This window comes from Musa acuminata, chromosome BXJ2-2, assembly GCF_036884655.1.
Source record: "Musa acuminata AAA Group cultivar baxijiao chromosome BXJ2-2, Cavendish_Baxijiao_AAA, whole genome shotgun sequence".
NCBI lineage: Eukaryota > Viridiplantae > Streptophyta > Magnoliopsida > Zingiberales > Musaceae > Musa > Musa acuminata.
In genome coordinates, this window is record NC_088339.1 from 33,577,727 (window position 1) to 33,599,679 (window position 21,953).

General features: G+C 37.0%; 2 protein-coding genes across 4 annotated transcripts; one reads left to right on the top strand and one right to left on the bottom strand.

The window, feature by feature from the left end:
* Positions 1-39: 39 nt before the first annotated feature.
* Positions 40-9,791, bottom strand: LOC135606213 (3-isopropylmalate dehydratase large subunit, chloroplastic-like). 2 transcript variants are annotated; one of them, XM_065097116.1, is made up of 16 exons: positions 9,699-9,791; positions 9,534-9,600; positions 9,328-9,459; positions 9,062-9,232; positions 6,671-6,823; positions 6,511-6,579; positions 6,312-6,428; positions 4,995-5,069; positions 4,791-4,868; positions 4,624-4,719; positions 4,372-4,421; positions 3,618-3,672; positions 3,338-3,469; positions 708-755; positions 471-629; positions 40-351 (listed from the first exon to the last, which is right to left on the bottom strand). In XM_065097116.1, exons 2-16 carry the CDS (start codon positions 9,579-9,581, stop codon positions 211-213), a joined length of 1,524 nt encoding a protein of 507 aa, XP_064953188.1. In that variant the 5' UTR covers positions 9,582-9,600; positions 9,699-9,791; the 3' UTR covers positions 40-210. The 2 variants fall into 2 exon arrangements, with proteins under 2 accessions (XP_064953188.1, XP_064953189.1); XM_065097117.1 differs by having other exon boundaries at positions 9,534-9,606; positions 9,699-9,777.
* Positions 9,792-12,753: 2,962 nt separating this feature from the next.
* LOC135606214 (argininosuccinate synthase, chloroplastic-like) lies at positions 12,754-21,719 on the top strand. Of its 2 annotated transcripts, XM_065097118.1 has the most exons (10): positions 12,754-12,913; positions 13,260-13,318; positions 13,422-13,503; positions 14,384-14,546; positions 15,035-15,083; positions 15,968-16,150; positions 18,617-18,691; positions 18,773-18,958; positions 19,717-19,805; positions 20,918-21,719. In XM_065097118.1, the coding sequence occupies exons 1-10, from the start codon at positions 12,859-12,861 to the stop codon at positions 21,468-21,470; spliced, it is 1,494 nt and encodes a 497-aa protein (XP_064953190.1). In that variant the 5' UTR covers positions 12,754-12,858; the 3' UTR covers positions 21,471-21,719. The 2 variants fall into 2 exon arrangements, with proteins under 2 accessions (XP_064953190.1, XP_064953191.1); XM_065097119.1 differs by lacking the exon at positions 15,968-16,150.
* Positions 21,720-21,953: the final 234 nt, after the last annotated feature.

The window sequence follows — 21,953 nt, forward strand, 5'->3', positions numbered from 1 at the left end:
GATATATAAGAAAATGAAACATAAATTTGGAGGCATAAATAGCAAAATCATTGACTTCACATAAATATAGAGGTGACTGTTATGACTTCCATGATTGCTCTGTTCAAAATATTTGTTTCTCTAATGTTACATATTGGATGAGACACCAGATGATATATATCATCAAACAGACTCTATGATGATGGAAACAAACAAACGATATCATTCCTTTTACAGGAGAAAGTCCCTGGGATCAGCAACATATCCTGTCAAAGCTGAAGCAGCTGCAGTATATGGCGAAGCCAAATATATTTGGCCTTCTCTGTGACCCATTCTGCCAGGAAAGTTCCTGTTTGTGGTGGAAACACACACCTGCAAGAGACAAAAGAGCAATTGGATCATAGACCGAGATGCAATCAAGATCTTGATCAAACAAACCCAGTGATTTCTAAGAGGAGATCGATATGCAGCATGAAACCGCTGTAACTTGCCTGTGGCTCGTTCATCCGCGCATAAGTGTCGCGAGGGCCGCCCAAGCAAGCCCCACAACTAGGGCTAGCTGGAACATCACAACCAGCCTCCTCGAATATCTGAGAACAGGTCTTCCCACCTGATCCTGGTACAGGAAGGCTATATATATCCATCCATACCTACAGAAGTTGATGACGAACTCATTGATTTGTAGGTAGTTTACACAGATTCAATCTGACATCATGTTTTGCTACTACCTTTTGTGTGGCAGGAACAAGAAAAGTGGGAACTTTAACCTTTTTCCCCTGGTCATAAACAACAGAATCATCACTTAACTTGTGAAAATCAGCTATAAATGTTACAGATAAAATAATCATGACAAAATGCATGGACAATCTTCAAACTTCAGGAGACAGGTTCTAATATGCTCCATCAGCTAATCTGATGTTTCAGATAAACAAAGAAAATTCGAACTACAAGAAAAGTGATCCAAAATGAACTCGAAATATGTATGGACAGACACAACAGGCATAGGACATGACAGAATGCTACAGCAACTAGTAATTGCTTATTTTCAATTTTCTATGATATTAGGCCATCTAAGATCATTATATATAAAACTTATAACAACCAATCATATGAGTAGAATACAATCATAAATGTACTCCAAAGTCCAAACACAAATATTGATGCTAATTTTTTATGGTGATCATGGTTAGTGCTTTAGAAAGTAGTTTATACAAGGAATATATATCGCATGTTTGCTATGTTTTGGAATCATTGAAGTCAAATAGATCATAGACAGGAATTGATTTTCAAAGGTTTGTACATCTAGAGTCTAAAGAAATGTCATGAAGGTCCTGACTTGGTTGTTATTGAAACTGATAACAATTTGATATTCTATATATCGTGAAACAAAATTCTACTGTTGTTCCGAACCTATGGTTTATTATGTTTCAACATGCATCAATAATCCATAGCAAGTCCAGACTCCCACTCATGCTTCTTGTTAAGGACAAGATATCCATTCCCTGAAGATAAGATAAGATCTAGGTCAAAGCTTGCCCTTCGATTAGATACCTACAAGTCTAATACAATCACATTTAAATTATCTTCCCTTGAATTTAATAGAATAGTTGTTTGTAGTAAACTAAATTAAACACAAGTTTTACTAGATACTCTGGAACATTATACAACATCTCGGCTGTTAATAGTAAACTACCATCCCTTTTTAAGAATACTGTTTAAGTGCAGAATTCTCATACTGTGGGCTATCCAACACATTGATGACCTGATCATAACAAAAAGTTTTGCTTTCTCAATTTTTAGTTTACCCCTTTGTTGACCTTTTGACAAGGTAATTGGAGATGGCAGGATTTAATCCCAGACCTTGCTATCAGAACTAAGGCCTTTACCAACAAAACTAACTAGCAATCATACTCTCATTTTTTTGGTTAAACTGTTTGGTAGGGACCAATCAGTATTGGCGAGTCGAACAAAACTGGCAAATTTGTGACTCACTAGTCCTGGATCTATTATAAAGGAGTGGCATCCACAAAACTTCTCTTAGCAAAACAAACATACATGTTCAACTCTAAAATCTGGCCACTTCTTGGATACAGAAGATAAATGAGACTCATTTTATGCGTAAGCCACAAGGAAATCTGCTTTGAGGATTCAAGTATCTTCCCTACCGAAGACCAGTCCATTGTCACACAAGCATAGTAACATCATGAGCTAATTACATATACCCTCTTTAGTTTGCTATCTTTAACATACCGGTCCCTACACTTTAAAAGATTATATTGGCATCCCTATAGTTACAAAAGTGAAACATCTAAGTCCATTTATCCTAACGTCATCGGTTTTACCAACGAAAACAAGAAAACAAAGGGCAAAAAGATAATTTTAACATTCTAGTTGGTGGTGGTGGACGACGATACTGTTGGGGGCCGCGGGTGGTTGTTGTGGATAAGGAAAGCGACGACAAGAGGTGAGGGCCACTTTGCATCTGCGTCAACATCGACGCAGTTGCCAAGTGATGAAAGGGTCATCGATGCAGATGTCGAGCAGCGTAGCTCAGCAACTATGTCGACGCCAACGTAGATGCAAAGCGGTGTCGCTCGGCAACTACATCGGTGGCCATTTCGTTACTCGGAAACTGTGTCGACACTGATGCAAATGCAAAGCGGCTCTCACCTCTCGTCATCACTCTTTTCATCCACAATAGCCACCGGCAACCCCCAGCAATGTCGCTGTCTGCCACCACCAATTGGAACGTTAAAACTATCTTTTTACCCTTTGTTTTCGTGTTTCTGTTAGTAAAATCGATATCGTTAGAGTAATTGGATCTAGATGTTTCACTTTCATAACTATAAGGATGTCGATGTAACTTTTTAAAACGTAGGGACAGAGATGCTAAAGGTAGATAACTACAGGGGTAATTTGTAATTAGCGCTAACATCATATGGTACAGTATACTAATACTTCAATATCATCAGCATACCATGTACCCATATGAGGTCGGATCAACAAGTACCGGTTTGTAAGGTCGGTACCATTTGGTACTTGAATCCTCGATCTGCATAAGCTTGGGAGTTTCAAATCAAAATTATAAGACATCAAGAAAGAGCTTACTTGCAAGATATCAACGCAAAACATGAGCGAATTTCAGGTTACTATTGAGCACGTCTTAATATGCATTGTGATATAATCAGTCATGTAACTAAATTTATAAATCAACTGCTGGAAGCAGAATGCAGAATCAATTGTGCAAATCTGAATGAACTACAGCATTGTCTAATCATCCTTTTCAGCAGACAGAAGATATCCTTCAAGACAAACTAAAATCAATAACAGAAAATGAAAAAGACACAAAGCCCCTTACCGAAGCTAGGAACACCTTTGCAGCAGCAAAAAAATCCTCCGTCTTTCCGCCAGTACAAGAGCCTATGTAGACCCTGTCAATTTTGACATCCTTGCACTCTCTTGCTAGAGCACGATTATCAGGAGAATGTGGCTGGATATTCAAACAGGGAGTCAAGGAAACTAGTTAGCATGACAGTACTCGAGGATAAAAATTATGCTTCATGTTATTTAAGGTGGGACTCTAAATGTAAAATAACCACGAGAATCAAAAGAATGACTCAGTAAAAATGTTTACACACCTTTGCAACCAGTGGTTCCAACTTGGACACATCAATTCTATATTCTTGAATAAATCTGCAAGATAGATTATAATTTAATAAACAAATAAGATCTTGGAGATTGACCGAACGAAAGTTATTTGTCTTAATTAGCCTGACAGGATTAACATCAAAACATAATAATATACAAAAAGCAGTGGTTACTTCCAGAACCATGTAAGAATATCATGGTGGAAAAGTGAAGAATGGGCACAATTATGACAAGTGAATTTTTGAGGAAAAAAAACTCAAATTCAAACAGTAAAAGGATAAAACTGGCAACTGATGTAAGATTGTCTGCTTGGAAGGAAGATGCATGGTAGTCTTCTACAACAAAACAAAACATGCAGGGACCTACTCGAATTCATAACTCTCTCCAAGTCCCATGACTTCCAACACCTTAATTACTTGTAAATGACTAATGAGGTTGAGAAAAAACAGTCTATGATAAAATTCTTGGGCACTATATTATTAATGCCTTATCCCATTAGATGCTTTAGGAAAAATGGTATCAGTAGATCAAAGTATACATCTCTAACTCTAATTATAAATTACAATCGTCATTAATAGTTCTTGGGGATAATTTTGTTTGGTTATCAGAATCATTTACCAATTGAAAGCAGCATCAGAATTAAGTTAAAAAGAATCCATAAACAGGATTCTTTCAAGATGAATGACACACCGATGGAACCTCTATGGAAGGAGGAAAATTCCACAAAGTTAAATTCACAATTACCTGGCATTATCATCACTATACACTGGCTCAAAATTCTTGGAATTTTTATCCTGAAACAGGTAAAGGTAATGCAATATTTATATCAAGCAAACAGCTCACATAATTGCACAAACTATGGAGGCTTGTTCAAATGTATATCTATCTTTAAAAACATAGAACTATAAGAACTGCAATCTAAACAAGTATGTCTAGCACATACTAACTAAACATTGACCGGACACATTCACATCATAGCAAGAATGACATTCATACCTCAAGGTACTTGAATGTAGTTTCATCAGCAGGAACCACCCCATTTTTTCCCCCAGCTTCAACAACCATGTTGCATAAGGTCATCCTCTCCTCCATCTTAAGCAAAATTAACATAAATCGATTGTTATCAAATAAATTCCTAAAATGTAGTATGTTGTAGCACTTACATTTAGTCCTTCAATAGTAGAGCCAACGAATTCCATGGATTTATATGTTGCACCAGCAACAGTTATTTCACCAATAATCTGGATGATAAGAGCAAAGTGAGAAAAACAAATTCTTAAAGAAAGAGATAGATAAATTGCCCTTTGATCCAGAAGGCAACTAGCCACTATCAAGGACTCAACCAAAGGTAGAGTAATTTAACTTACTTGCAAAATTAAATCTTTGGCAAGCAAGTAGTTCGGCATTTCTCCATCTAGTATAAACCGTAGGGTAGGAGGAACCTGAAATTATAGCCATTAACAGTTAAAGGAATTATCATGTAATTGATACAACATGATCGAAGTACCAAGAGAAGGCTTAATGGAGAGTGAACTATCAATTTGAACAATAATAGTTCTAGTGAGAAAAGACAAATATATGCTTTTAACTGCATTTCCAAAACTCAACGTAATTCCAGCATAGTCTCCCAGTACTTCACACTCATAATCATTCATTCTCGATTGACAAAGATGACAGTTACTAATGTTAACAACCAGTTAGAATCACAATTTAGAACAACAATTTATCATGTTAATCAACTTCTAGAAGAAAAAGATCACTCCATCTACTTATTTAAGCTATAAAATTTAGTTTGCCAGGATGAACAAGACTGGCCCTCGATTTTGTATTTAACTGAAGTTAAATGTAATTCTAGACTCACAGCTACAATTTTGAGAGGGCAAATCCATAATCAAACTTATAATAAATGACTATCACACACCCCCGAAGGAAGATCTTACGAAAAGTTCTTTAATGCGCTGAACATACTGACATTAAGAAGGATTCCTGCATGTCTACTAAAATTTTAGGCAACATAAACACTCAAGAGCTTGTTATGCAAGGAATTAGAAGAGAAAATTTGAACTTCTACAAAACAACTTCTCAGTTTATATTATTGGGTAATCAAAGTTAGTCACAGAAATAACCTTTGAACTTGCAAGAGTAAGGGCATACACACTAGAGCTTCTTCCTACAGAACGAGTAGAGCACGCATGGCCAACACTAGATGTTGAAATTTGGTTTTGGAAAACTTAAAACAAATTAAACAATTGATATACTTTGATCATCCGAGTGTCACTTCTAATAGTTTTTTATGTAAATATTAGACTATTTAGTCTCATTAAGTCTATGGTCAAACATACAACTAACTGTATTGTTGGCAGTGAAATGGATCCAGAGGCAGTTTAATCTAAAATGACCATAAATCAGAGTTGGTTGATAAGAGTGATTGACAAGAGGTTATTTGTGGGAAAAAAAATTCCTGACACATTTTATCATCTAAAAGTGAAAGGTACTTCTATTCAAGAACAGAGAACGTCGTAACTTGTAATAAGAAAATTACATTAAAATAATAATAATAAGAAACCGGTTTACCCAAAACATACAATCACAAAGTAAGCTATTCCGGATCTTCTGTAGAATCTTCCCAGATCATATGGTTTATTGAAAACATTCATGAACATCAAAATGGAGACTTTTCAGACCTTCAATAAAATCTTCCCTGTTCCCATTACAAAACCTGCATCAGTGTTGCCAATTCCAGTAGCAAATTGCCCAAAAGCACCAGCAGTACATGTGTGTGAGTCTGTGCCAAGTAAAACCTGTACAGTTGAAGCCTTTAGAACATAATACGATATAGATCATGAACCAAATTTGATATGACTATTTTAAAACACTATAAACCTCTCCAGGTCTGCAATGGCCTTCTTGTGCCAGCGCAATGTGGCATACACCCTTGTAATCTGGATTGGCCTGCATGTTTAAAGAAGGAACTTATACATAAAGTAACAAGCATGCCGGGAAGAATTCGATATTCATCCAAAAAATCAAGAACATCCCATACCCTGAAATCACCAAGATCCTTGATATCATAAAAATACTTAATGTCCTGCTCCAAACAAAAGTCTCTCAAAATATCCACATTCCGGTTTGCACGTTCATCACTAGTAAAAATGTAGTGATCTGGTATTATAACAATCTTCTCATGATCCCAAACCTGGGATTCACAATTCAACCAGTGCTAAGAAGAGAGAGCACATCCTTAAATGCCACAACAGAACAGTATACAGAAAGCATAGCAACTTTGAAATGCTGTCAAAGTTCAAACACACATTTTCATAGTACTGTAAAGTGTAAACTGCAATGCATGAGAAAGTCGGACAGCACGGAATAAAACCATAAGAACACCAACAGGCAATGGCCTGAGCATGTGCAACTAGACAGAAGCTCCAAAGCTTTCAATGTACCCTAAGAAAAACACTAAATGAATAAATTCAAAGATACCACACAAGAATCTCAAGAAGCAAGACTGTACAAGGATGCACATTTTGATCATGGAGGCTGACTGGCAAAGTGCTAGCATGGTATCAGCAAGGTAATCCTGAGACATGACTACGTGTTTGGGAATACCCCTAACTGAGCACCTTGCCTGTGTCAATTGGCACAACTCCATACTCTATAGTGTCATTAGATATGTGACATGTTGGGATGTCATCGACATGCCCCGTGATGGTGGAACTGAAATATCTACTACAATTATATATAGTTATTTCATTCCAAAGTATATTATTGATGGCAAATTTTCTGTAGATATTTTGCTGGACATCATTAAGTTGGCAACAGAATGTTGCAGTTCAGAACACAAACAGTTGCAGTCATCTTAATTTTCAAATAGAACAAGAGAATGACTGGATCCAATTGATCATTCGGAATTAAGGTAAGCAGGTTTATGGCCTGAATCTCTATTGATTCAACATTTGGCACAAGATCTAGTGGGCTAACCTAAAGTAACATTCAAACAAAAAATAACCAAAAAACTTCTCAGTTTTGAGCAATGCTGTAAAGCTAACATAGCCATGATGATTGAAGTTCTTATAAATTTCATATTGATATTCCAAAAGAGTGAGAAAATGGGGATGGTTATAGTAATTCTGTAGATTTTCAACTTCTAAATGATAATAAGTCATCTGCGACAGCATGCAAAACTGTTATTTTCTTATTTTATATGAAGGAATTCTCGATGTAATCGTTACCAGCTGAAGTCCAGAAGAGGATGCTCTCAAGATCAACTTCATTTTTTTTTTATATAGTCCTAAACTCGGCCTCAACTTCCTCCAAGATAAGCTTGGTTGCTTATGCAATTGTCATTTGAAGCTTACAATGAAACTGCAAATATGCTGAAAAAAATGGGTGCTTCAAGGGACTGCCTTTTTTTGTTATATATGTGTACATGGCCAATAGAATATGCAAAAAATCCTTTAGTAGGAGTAGTGAAGAACAATGTTCCTAGAAGTTTTTTAAAGGAATGCCAGTATTTCAAAAGGCAAAACTATCTCTTCTGCATGCTTAGCTCGTTTTCATTACTTGAATGTGGAATTTCCTGCCTTCATGTCAACATCGGGAAGCAAGAACCAGGGAAAAAAAATGTTACAACACAATACCTATTAACTTAATCAGACAATCACTTTCATGAAGAAAATCTCGAAAAGTAATGAGGGTACTGCTCTACAAGTACCAGTATACCTGCCAATTGAGCTGCAGAGGTCACCAACGACCAATCTCACAGCATTATTTGAATGTTCAAAACTACAAATCATATTCTAATTGTTGTCATCTAATTCATACATGCACTTGGTAACAGTTATATTATCAGCAGATGTTCATAAGAGTGGAACACCAACATGGGAATATACACAGGAGTAAAGATACACAGCAATAGACTAGGATAAGTATCATGCCGTTTTCATGTTCAATGAAGCATAAAATGATTCACAAAGATTGCTAAAGAAAAAGAAACAATGAGATGACGCAAGCATATGAAAAACAAGCTTTAGCGACAGAGGAGGTTCGTGTGCATCAGGATTTTGGCAGAAGAATCACCTGAAGTTCATCGTGGTCATAATCATACCAAATAAGTAATGGTGGAAATCAAAAAGAAAAAAAAAATGTTATACCATGAGCAATAACTACAAGATTTGACCATGACAGGCCATCATTTTACATCCTACAGATACTACTGCAAGCCTGTGCATGGGTGATGAAGAATAACGATATGGTTTTCCATGTGGAGACATAACATCAGTAAGATAGTGTATCATAACTTTCCTAGCAATTCGTTTGCTTCAAAGGTAATTTCATGCAGAACCAGTTTCGCAACTAAATTGGGTATAAGAGAAGTCTAAGACTCCTGAACCATAACTTCAGCACAACCATAGGAATCAAAACTAGTCATTACCTTTGCATTCTTGCCAAACTCTTTCTTAAAGATCCCAATAGTCCCGGGGCCACAGACATCATGAGTCATCAAGACATCGACATTCACCCAGATATTCTCTCCAGGTTCCGGATGAGACTTCTCTGATGCTCGTGCGAGAATCTTCTCCGTCATTGTCATCGCATGCTTCACCTGCACAAATAGAACGTATCCTAAGCACCATAAACCAGCAAAAGGGAACGTCACAAGCATTCGAGACATCCGAATAAAAAGGAACGGTTCCCGACTGATCCAGTGGACGACGGAGAGCGGGGAGATCGCGCGGGCGCCATGACTGCGAGGACCTTGTTCAAAGCATGCTTTCGGAGGCTATGTGCTCTAATCGAAGGCGAAAAACACGAGGTGAAGCTCGATCCGCTCTGCAGGCCAAGGACGAGACCAATCAGACACTTTTTTCCAGGTATGAGATGGGCACCGTCGAGAAAGATCGCACCTTTGCGCCGAAGATCGATGAGCACGAAGCCATGAGCGGCGACGCCATCAGCAAAGACCAAATCTTTCTGATCCTTACGAAGAAGAAATCTTAAACTCGACACCACGAGAACGGATTGGAGAGACGGAATCGATATTTCTGCGAGGGAGAAGAAATCGTTCTCACCTTAACGACTTGCGATCGAGGAAACGAATCCACCCTCTAGGAGAGATGAGATGACTCGGGGGAGGAGGAGGAGTCGAGCTCGTTGCTCCGCCGCACAAGATACTTAGGGTGGACATACGGGTTGCGGGCGTAGGAGACGAGGATCCGAATGAGGGATTTGGATCCGCTCGGAAGCGTATCGGATCGGTGTGCGGCGGCGGCGCCTCCGAGATGCTGAATATTCCTAAATTATAATACTTTTTTTTTTATTTTGAAAAATTAGAGGAAAAAAAAATGGTTTCGTTCTTCGTTTGTTGGATGATTCTTGAATGATGTGGGTTGATTAACTTGATCTAAAAGCACGTAAGAAATTTGCAATGTACGATGATTGTTCTTGAGCAGCGAGAAGCTTGATCGAGAAGATGATAATAAAGTATTTTCTTTTTTTTTAAAGGTGATTTAATGAATTATTTTAGGTAGATAGATAGATAGATATATATATATATATATGTGGCTTTTTAATTGAAATTATTAAGATAAGAAAGGCGTCAATGCCATTACTGTATCAAACAATGGTAATATGATTTATAATTAGTATATATTGACGAGCATTATATAATTAATTGGATAACGCTTTTATTGTTTTGGAACGGCGATTATTGTTTATGGTTTCTCGACTTATTATTTCGCATCCTTCTTTTTCTTTTATTTTTTGGTTTAACTTTCCACTTGATCTACTCGTGTGGAATAAAGACATAGTAATATTTTTATTATAATAATCTGATTTATTGTGAGAGATATATGATCGGTTGAGATGTGAAAGCCACCCACCCATAGCGCAACTAGTTTATGATCTATTTAACGAATTAAAATATTTATTTATCTAAGAAAATAGGGTGACGCGATATATATATTCCGTAGCATTTTTAATGAGATATATAGTTATTTACCATTCGAAATATAATAGAATGAATATTTTTAATCGATCGAGATTTTACGTAGACATCGGTATAAGAGAAAGAAAATAAAATAAGTCACCGAGACTTATCACGATATTGTGTATATCGATAAAAAATATATATTATTATATAAAATAAAAAATATATATATATATTATTTTTTCGTACGAGAGCCATATGCAATCGGTCGAACGTGACTAAGTTACGATTTGTCTTTACAAGTCGTGATAAAGCTGGGTTAAAGTTCATTTTAACGTGATTTTACTCATATATCTCTTAAGTTTTTATAATTTACTCATATCTCGAATAATTCTTATATTTAAAAAAATATAATATTTAAGTTTTTCTCATTAATCAGTATATTGACTCATAATAAATTATTAATATAATAATACTTATAATTTAAATTAAAAAATTTTATTTTAACCCTTTTGATTTTCCTCATGAACCACTTAAGTCCTTATGGTTTTGTTTGTTCTAAAATAACCACTATATTTTTAAAAATATAATATATAAATTCCTCCCGTCAAATTTAAGTTAACAAACGTTAGAGTCTGCTTACGTGACAAATTGACTCATAATAAATTATTAATATAACGATATATATAATTTAAATATTTAAAAAATATCTATCTTGTCGAATAAGAGGAAACGACGAAAGTCGTAGCGACAGGCGAAGATAAAGAGATAAAGATATGAGAGGTCAAAGGTCGAGGTAAGGGAGAGTTGAACCATCATATCATAGGCACGATAGGCGAAAGCGTTAGAGAAAATAAAGTGGGAAGCAATATGAACATAGCCACCCAAGAGGAGGTAGAAGGATTAGCAAACGATTGTATACATAACATAACATTTGACTGGGCAACGCACATCCACCTAAGATATGACTAAAAGCTCTTAAGTTTGCCGTTAGGGTAGGAGAAGTTGTGTGCCTACGATGTCTTGCTAGCCAATAACATCTCGATACTATTACCGGTGGTTGCTTCTATGATAACATCTCATCATGTCATTGATGGTGATATCAATTTTTTTAATATATATATATATATATATATATATATTATTATATTAATGATTTATTATAAGTTAGCATATCATATTCTAACGTTTATTAAATCAAACTCGATAGAAATAACTTATATATTATATTTTTAAAATATATAAATTATTTTAGACACAAGTAAAACCATAAAGATTTAAGTGATTCATGATTAAAACCACAAGAGTTAAAATAAATATTTTAAACTTAAATTATGAATGTCATTATATTAATAATTTATTATGAGTCAACATGTCATGTCACGTAAGTAGATTCTAATATCTGTTTACTCATACTTAATATGTTATATTTTTTTAAATGATGGTACGGAAAAATCATATGTTTTAAAATGGATCACGACCCATAAAAAAAAAAATGATTTTGCTTTTGCGATGGTGATCCAAAAGGAAATTTTATAAAATATTGGTTATGTATCTGTTTTGTCTTTTCAAAATAAACACATGATCAATCAAAAGGGTATTATATAAAATATTGGTTAGAATCATAAGCACATGATCAAACACTATCAAGATTAGATTTTGATTAGTCATCATTAGTCCTATAATATATATATTTTTTACTAGGCCCTTTTATGACTTCACCTTTTCAATGTGGATCCCAAAATGATGCGTATAATTTTATTTTTCCGAAGATTTAATTTCAAGACTCCTATCTCATGACCCCAAAGGATAAAGTATGGATTAATCATGCTAAGTTGAGCCATATGAAAAATAAATAATTTTAACGACCTTGCAATTGATCATAAATAATAAATAAATAATTATATCCAATCAAATGTCACATCAATTATGTACAAATTTGCTATGAACAAATAAGAAAAAGAAGTCTATATATAATTTACAATATACCACCAGAACCAAAACTTACAAACTTTACACGACGAATGGATCTACACCGTCCATCGTCGATCGTACGGCTCCAATTTACGACAATGACTCGGGAAGCGACTTTGGACACTCATTGACGTGGCAAAATTGACTCGGGAAGCGACTTTGGAGACTCGTGTCGGAGGAGGCCTGTCGTAATCGCAATCGTTTCGTATGTCGTTCCCTGAGGTTTCAACGACGGAGAAACCCTAAGTCCGGCTGCGCTTGCCTTCGGGCCTCCTTACTCTTTTTTATCGCCGCCGAGGTCGTCCTTCGGGAGATGGTCCTTTGCGGGGATGTCTCAGTTGCTGGCGAACAGTGCTTGTTCGTCCTCCAAGATCGGGTTCCAAGGTGGCCCCATATCTCATCTCCGTTTCTCCTCGCTCTTCTCTCCGTCTCTGGGCTTCTAAAAGTGGGTTCTCGACGGTGATTTGGTGCATGTTGATGCCATATTGACGTCGAAGTTCGCATTTCTCTGCTGATTTGGAACGCTTCAATTCATTCTCGAAACATTTCTCGGTTCCTTTTTTGGATTTCGACCGGAGAAATTTTTGCCGAGACAAACGCAATATCATATTTGCACCTTCTTAAATCTTCTCAAATATACTATAAACTGCGCTTTCTCTTTGTTAACCGGTGCGTATTAAGGATGTTTTGGTGCAATATAATTGAAATATATCCATCGAATGTGATGTAGGGACGCCAGTTCATCGGAATAACTTTGGCTGCCAGAGGAAATTGTGCTTCTTCCAGGGGGTACTGAAGCCATTTAATCTGCTACTTCAAATTCTGTTCATTTTTTAATTGTACTTTGTGCATTTAGAACAACTTATTAATAGTTAAGCTCACGTGTCCCTAGATTGGTGCAAGTTATAGTGGATTTTACGGTAAAGTGATGAGTTATCAAGGTCTACAGAAAAAGAATGTACCTCGGAATCAAGGTATAACCACTCGGATGATCTTCTTTCTTTTTATTTTTCTACGTGAGATATCAGCATGGTGCATTTTGTTTGGCTATTCCCAAGTTCCAGCCAGTAATCTTCTCTGAATTTTGGGGAAACAAAAAATAGTGATAACCATGCAGAACGGCATATAGGTAAAACCATTGTGTATCTCTTTAAACTGAAGTCAGTGATTGCACTAGTGTAAATAGAAGTGTCTGTAACTTCTTGTTTAAGTGCTTAGACATTAGCAAAGTACCTTCACGTAGTTTGCTCATTGTCATATTTTTAAATACATACGCAGAGGGAGGCCAAAGAAGATATAAAGAATTTCCATAATTATAGTTCCTTCGGAAGGAGAACTTTATTTTGTTATCCTATCGAGTGGAGCACTCATGATTGGCGATGGTGACTTGAAGATATATCCGTGCTTTCGTAAAGGATTTTTTAATCATACGGATACAAATTCATGTATTCTAACTGCTCCACAAGTATGGACACATCCGAGATCATTCCACGACCTTTGGCTGAAAAGATTCAACAAATTCACCATAACATTAAATTTGATTGTTGCGACACGTGGGCAAGAAACAAACTATAATGTCGTGGGCGTACAATATGTCAACCATGATATAGGTGATGTCGTATTGTCTTGCTGGCTTGTGTTTTCTGGCATGCACCGGCATAAACAAAACATATCATGCTCAAATGTATTGATAGACATGTGAGTTGATTCTACTGAACCATGTTAGAGGTGCTGATATGTGACTAAACTATTTTTGGCATGTGTCTGCCAACACAATATGGTATCATGTAATGGCAAAAAGATATCATCTGTGTATTATGGATTTTTTAATTTGTTTGCTTTTGTAATATGCAGGTGTTCAAAATGTTATCACCGGTGAAACAAATAAAGATGTGCTTTCCAAAACTACTGATGTTTTTGGTAGCAACAGTGGTGGTGGATTGCGTGGAAAGTTGAACAAAGTGGTTTTAGCTTATAGTGGTGGTTTGGACACCTCAGTGATAGTCCCTTGGTTAAGGTATAACTTGTATTTTATAAGAATATTCTTTTCTATTAGTGGTTGCCATTGTAATTGTGCATTCTACTAATGCATTTGCTATTGCGGTTTAGAGGAGGAAGTGAATCCTTGGCTCACTTATTTTGAGGTAATTGAAAATAAGAAAAAAAAAAAAGGCCTGATGCACTGCCAAACATATTTTGGAATACATGAAAGACATGCCTTGAACTCAATGAAAAGAAAAGATGCTTGTAGCTCGACCCAAATTGGGACATCACGGCTTGTTGTTATATTTTTATACAACATATGCCTTAGTGTACCATGCTTTGGATTTTTGTTGTTTTGTCCCCTTGAATTTCTGTTGGTTTTGAATTCTGATATTCCAGAAAGATTCTTCAATGTTATTGGGTGGATAAGCAGTTGTTCATGATATTTTGACTTGTACGTTTCAAGTCCATATGCCCATTTTAACATTTATTGAATCATTTTCTAACATTTATAAATTGCAGGGAGAACTATGGATGTGAAGTTGTGTGTTTCACTGCAGATGTTGGACAAGTGTGTAATTTATATTTCTATGTTGGTACATTATATGTTGTGTTTTACTAAAGAAAAATGCGCTTGTATTATTACTGATTCATGATTTTAGGTTTTTAATGTGTTATAGCCTAAAGATTTCATTTTCTGATTGTGCTTTTGGTTCCCTATAAATCTTTCATGTCTTCAAATTTTAATTGCCTCCTTTATAGGAGGCTGCCTAAATGTTTGACACAATTTTGTTTGTTCTTGTGTGCTTAACTGAAGTAATGGACTTGCAATTCATTAGTTAGGGAATCTTGGGTTGAAGAACAAGTGATGAATTAAAGGACTTATCCTTTAATAACTTATGAAACAACTGCCCTGTTTTAAGTAGTTGATTGGTTATAGTTAGTTATTTGGTCAAATGGTGTGATCAACAGATTAACCTATTCTCCCATAATGATAACACTAGCTATTCCCTTTTGGTTAAATGGATATTTTTTATTTGTGATTTTTTTAACCCAACAAAGGTACAAGTAATTAACTTTTTTTGAATAATTTACTTATTCTCTTTAAAAATTCTTGAATTAAATGGAACCTTATTGTCAGATTGTTTCATTTGCTTCCATCTGCATTGGATTATTCTTTTTCATGTTAGCTATTCCGTTTTGGTTAAATGGATATATTTTGTTTGTGATTTTTTTAACCCAACAAAGGTACAAGTAATTAACTTATTTGGAATAATTTACTTATTCTCTTTAAGAATTCTTGAATTAAATGGAACCTTATTGTCGGATTGGTCCATTTGCTTCCATCAACATTGGATTTTTCTTTTTCATGTTAGATTTAAATACATTAGTTTCCCACAGATGTTAAATACATATCATTTATTTTTTCCTTGTGTGTTGATTATTCCTCTACAGGGTGACCTGGAGATGGATGGCTTGGAACAAAAGGCCAAGGCTAGTGGTGCAAGCCAACTTGTTGTAAAGGATTTAAAGGAGGAATTTGTTCAGGATTATATATTTCCTTGTTTGCGAGCCGGTGCAGTGTATGAAAGAAAATATTTGCTTGGAACTTCAATGGCTCGGCCTGTTATAGCCAAGGTGATGCTTATGCTTGGGCATAAATGTTGTCAATTAAGAATTTTCAAGGAACGTATTGGACTCAACCAGTTGTTTCAAAGAATCGGTTTGTTGAAAACAATTGGTTCCTGCCTGCTTATATTAGGCCATCAATCCAATTCTTACAGCTTACACCAATTCTTGGCTCCACTTGTTCTAGCCAGTTCCTGGTTGATCTAGATATTCTCGACAATTGATATATCTCGATGATTTATGGCCAATCCAATTACTTATTGTATTCTTCTTGTTGATGAACTGAGGTGTCGTGGCTGATGAGTTAGCATGGCATAGTCCACGAGTCGATGTCGGGAGTCGAAGATCGGCGTAACGGGTCGTCGAGGTTGATCGATCGTAGGTCGGGCGTTATCGTCGGGATGTTGGTCGGTGTCCCTTGGTCGAGACGGTAGCACTTTGATGGTGTCCGGTCTCTTGAATAGATGGTACTGGGCGCCGATCGGGACGTTGGACTCGTCTGAAGGAATACATCTCTCGATTGCCGATGGTTGCGCCTTGGAAGGGGGTGGTTGCTCTCCTTATCAAGTAGTGTTGATGAACTGATGCGTCGTGGCTGATGAGTCAGCACGGCCAGGTCCGCGGGTTGATGTCGGGAGTCTTCAGTGGCTGAGGGGTGGTTGTCGAGGTTGGTCACACCCTCTGGACGGGGTGCTGGCATCGTCCGTGTTGGTTGGCGTCTCTCGATCGGGATGTTGGTTGTGGCTCAGGGGTGGTCGCTTTCTTGCACAGAAGGCCCTCGTCGGGTGGTTCCCAACTTTGGCCCCTCGATGAGTAAGTGAGTGCTTGGTTCTCTCCTTTTTTTGCCTCCCTCTGGTCGGATACTGGCCATGGGTTTTTATACTACTGTACGAGGGTTGGCTATACGCGGGTTTGGCGTGGCGGCCGATCCTCGAGGGGTGAGGTGGTACCTTTGTGCGGTCGCCGTCCCAGGACGCGTGGAACGGCGCCCGACGGCGTCGTCCCGAGATTTCCGGGACGAGATGTACCGAGGAATGCCTTGGTACGGATCCTGGCTTAGCACGTGGGAGTGTTTCTCTTGCGGACCTGGCGGTGATGTGGCGCGGCGTTGATGGTGACATAGCCCGGTCCCAAAATATACCTTATCACTTCTGATACGTCTTTAGGGATTATGTTATATTGTCAATGTAGTTGCACCTGGCACCTAGACATGCTTACATGATACACTTGAGCTTACTGAAGAAATAATCCAGAAACTAATACTTATTGATTTATGTGTAGTTACTGGGAAGGATCTTTTGAACATCATATCATTTCCAATATTCATCATCCTCCAGACAAATATGTCTTCTGTTTTCTTATATTATTTGATTTTTTTGATCCAAAAATGTTCAGAAAAGTGCTAGACGCCGGCATAATTTTACGAAGGCACTACATAGCAGTGAGCTTAAACTTTCTTGGTTGTGCCTTCCAATGTCTGCCATACCGGATCGTACCGCCCGGTACGGGTGGTACATACCGGTCCGCACTGTAGCACCGTAGGTGTTACAGTGATCGGTACACCGTACCGGTACCGGTACTGAGTCCGGGTCGAAACGTCGGTAAAGTATGGTACGACAGACCCTGGTGCCTTCAATATTGAGAAACCACCTAGTGTTTTTTTTAGGATCTGAAATTGAGAGAAAGCAAATGTTTGAAAAAGTGCTAATATGTGAACATAACTTGATGATGTTAGTTCAGAGAATCTATTAGTTTAGACTTTGTTGGTCTTTGGGGTTGCAATTTGGAGAAACCACTAAGTTGTTAGAAAGATACTGAAAATGAAAAGTTGGCACAAAAATTGTGATCTACATGATAGATTTAGGTGGTCGTGATTGGTTGGTTTTGTACAATGAACCTTGAGAGTGATGTCTGAGGGTGAAGACTGAAGAGAATCTTACTAAGATTTGGTGAGTCAGTAGCTGTTACTGGTGCAACTAATAAATGACATTCTTTTAATTGCCCTCCTATGGTTTCCTTTTCTCTTTTGATGCTGCAGAACATAAAAACTAAGTCCTATGCTCTTTATGCATTAATGAACCCATTTCTTGGATGCATATAGTTATGTCACAATATGACATGGCTTGTGGCACATCCTGTTGAACTGATGATGACACGGTCAGCATGCCACTCAAACAAAGCGTGCACCCACATGCTATGTGATAAGGCATGGTGATATGAATGGGTCTTTTTTGGTGGGAATTTCATCGTACACTGTGTATGTAGATGGCATCCAGCAGCATGACATAACATGAATCAGGTTAGACAAGATAAACATTTTTACAGTCTGCCATCTCTCTTCCTATTTAAGCAAGTTCAAAATGTTCAAGTGATATATGTTGACTATGACTGTATTAACATATGAATGACCAAGTGATAATTACTCTTACTCCTGTGACTGATCACAAAAATGAGAAAACTTTATTTTAATGTCAGGCAATGGTTGATGTTGCTAAAGAAGTTGGTGCAGATGCTGTTTCACATGGGTGCACAGGAAAAGGAAATGATCAGGTATGTACTTGTAGTTCAGTAATTGTGGTCTTCTAAATGTATGTCTTGTTCATTTTTGTTCCATCACAACCTTGGCCACAGGTTCGTTTTGAGCTCACGTTCTTTGCTTTAAACCCTGAACTTCAAGTTGTGGCACCTTGGAGGGAATGGGAGATAACAGGGAGAGAGGATGCTGTTGAATATGCGAAAAAACACAATATTCCTATACCCGTTACAAAGAAATCAATTTATAGCCGAGATCGGAATCTTTGGCACCTTAGCCATGAGGTATCTCTGCCACTTCATCTTTTTCTATGATGTTATCAAATTAAGATGGAATTGTTCACCATAGTAGCAAAAAATTATTCGTCTTGGCTAATCTTCTTCACTTGCTTTGGATGACTAGCTTGGGTTGTTATACTGTCTATATCTATTTACATGGTTTAATTGAATCTTAGTGGTTTAATTGAATCTTGTAGACAACTGAGTAGCTTGCTTTCCTCATTTATTGAACTCTGTGCTTAGTTTTATGACGCTGTTTGTATGAAGTGTCTCTAAGCTGTCCTTTCCTTTTCCAGTTTCTTTATCCAATCACTTGTTTCTTTGTCGGCATTTGTATTAAGTGACAAAACCATAAACAATTGAAAATGGAACAAGTTAAGACTAGTTTGGGGGGATGGGTGCATTCTTACATAGTATACTTAAAGTTGCTGACAATAGAATGAATAGTAGAAACTGTATACCTAAAGTTGCTGACAATAGAATGAATAGTAGAAACTGTATACCTAAAGTCGCTGACACGAGTTTCTATTATTAACTTCTGGTTTAACTGAGTTTGTTTGCTCAAAAACCAGTTAATAGAGGTCAATACAATATACCATCCCTTGATTCCAATTGAATACTTTTGGCTCCAAGAACTATGCTAGTAGATACAAGATATATTGATATCACTCGACATAGTCTTTATGCTGCAAATACCAGAGTGTGTAACAAGATTAAAAAACATTTTTTATGTGGCCATTGTAAGTTCATTTTCTGATTTGAAGGGTGACATTCTTGAGGACCCAGCGAATGAGCCAAAGAAAGACATGTACATGATGAGTGTTGATCCAGAAGACGCACCTAATCAACCCGAGTAAGTGGGGCCTTTTCCTGTTGTGTTTGTTTCTCACATTGATGATAGTTATGATATTGTGCATGTTGATTTGTAGCTAATGTAGATTTGTGGTTGTATTTCAGTGTGAAAACTTATGGATATATATCTGAAGTCGGTGGTATATATGAGTGTTAGTTTGACATGCAGTTTGGTTGCTGATTAAATCCCACCTTTATAAGTTCCTCAAGTAAGAAGGGTGATGTAAGACAATTTAAAGCGTGCTCTAGCTTAAGGGATTGAGAATAGAGTTGGTAAAAAGAGAAAGAAAGACTTGAAGATTTGATAAAACATGATTGTTTTATGGGAAACTAAATTTTAATCTACTGGTTTTTTTATAATATATTTGATTGATAGGCTTTCATCTTTCTATAATGATAGTATTTTCTTATAAAGGTGGAATCTTTAATCAAAAGATTTGTAATCTTCAATCAAACTAAAATTTAATTTCTTTCAAAAATTTCCTCATTGGCTTTGTTGTTCTTCTGCTTGAGCAATGTGGGAAACTGAAATAGACACATAGTGTTCTGATTTCCATCAAAGGGGATACCTTAATAAAGAACTAGAATTGGTTACTTTACATATAGTTTATGCCTAGTAGATAATCCATGTGGAGCTATTGGGATGTTGTCTTTTCTCCTCTTCATCTAGATAGCCTTGTACAAGGGGTGCTTGGAGGACTCTTTTTCATAGATCCCTCAACCTTGAAATCGGCCTTCTAGGTTTTATTATAGGCAGTCCATCTAGAGCTTATGAATGTTAAAGCAGAGGACGCTGGATTGAATATCACAAACTTTCTTGATTAACTTTACCTTTAAATTATTAAGAGTGTTTTATTCTTCACATCAGTTGTGTCACCATAACCATTATGCCTAAACAGACCGACAAGTAACTAAGCCATGCTTAGTGTGTTCATAAGCGCTACTATAAGCTATTAACTATCCATAAGCCATGTTTCTAAAACATTCAAAATGTGTATATGTGACGTGTTAGAGTACTATAGATGGTATGATGTGTATGCTGGTTATTTGACTATTCAAGCATGCCATGCACCTTTGCCTTTTCTGTTAAATAATTAGTGAAACATCATGCAGATATTTGGAAATTGGGATTGAATCAGGCATACCTGTTTCCATCAATGAAAGAAAGCTGTCCCCTGCATCTCTTCTTTCAGAACTCAACGAGATTGGTGGAAGGCATGGTATTGGACGTATAGACATGGTTGAGAACCGTTTGGTTGGTATGAAGTCCCGTGGTGTCTACGAAACCCCAGGTGGCACCATCTTGTGGGCGGCTGCTCGTGAGCTGGAGTCCTTGACACTCGACCGGGAGGCCATACAGATGAAAGACATGCTTGCACTTAAGTACGCCGAGCTGGTGTATGCCGGCCGATGGTTTGATCCCCTTCGACACTCCATGGATGCCTTCATGGAGAAGATCACAGAGACCACTACTGGGTCTGTGACCCTTAAGCTGTACAAGGGGTCAGTGACCGTCGCATCACGGAAAAGCCCGTACAGCCTGTACAGGGAGGACATCTCATCATTTGAGACTGGATCAATCTATAACCAGGCTGATGCTGCTGGATTCATCCGACTATACGGGCTTCCTATGAGAGTCCGCTCAATGCTGGGGAAGGATAAGTGAGGTTTATTCTCGTTTCTATGCAGTAGAAAAACAGTCAAAGAGACGGATTGTAGGATTTGTCTGATCTTTATCTGCTATAATTTGTATGCAAACCCAGGCACTTGTTTTGGACTTGCAGCTATTGGTTTGCTCATGTGGTACTTCTAGTAATCTACCAGGCACAAAATATGGTACTTGTCATCTTTACCTTCTGTAATAGTCGTATGTAAACAATCGACTGTTTTAGTGTGTCATCTATCTTTGGTGTTATGCTTTTTGTTGAATCATTTCTTGATATATGTAGAATATAGGATATTGTATCGATCGTACTAGTGTATCGACACTTGATACATCGGTTTATGCTGAATTTTTAAAAATATATAAAATGAAAGGATGTATTGTACGACTCGAATTGGTGCTTATGCAACAAAAACCTTCTCGTAAAGATAGCAAAATCTCATAAAAAGAACAAAGTTATCATACTATCTGTTTTTGGCATAGTAC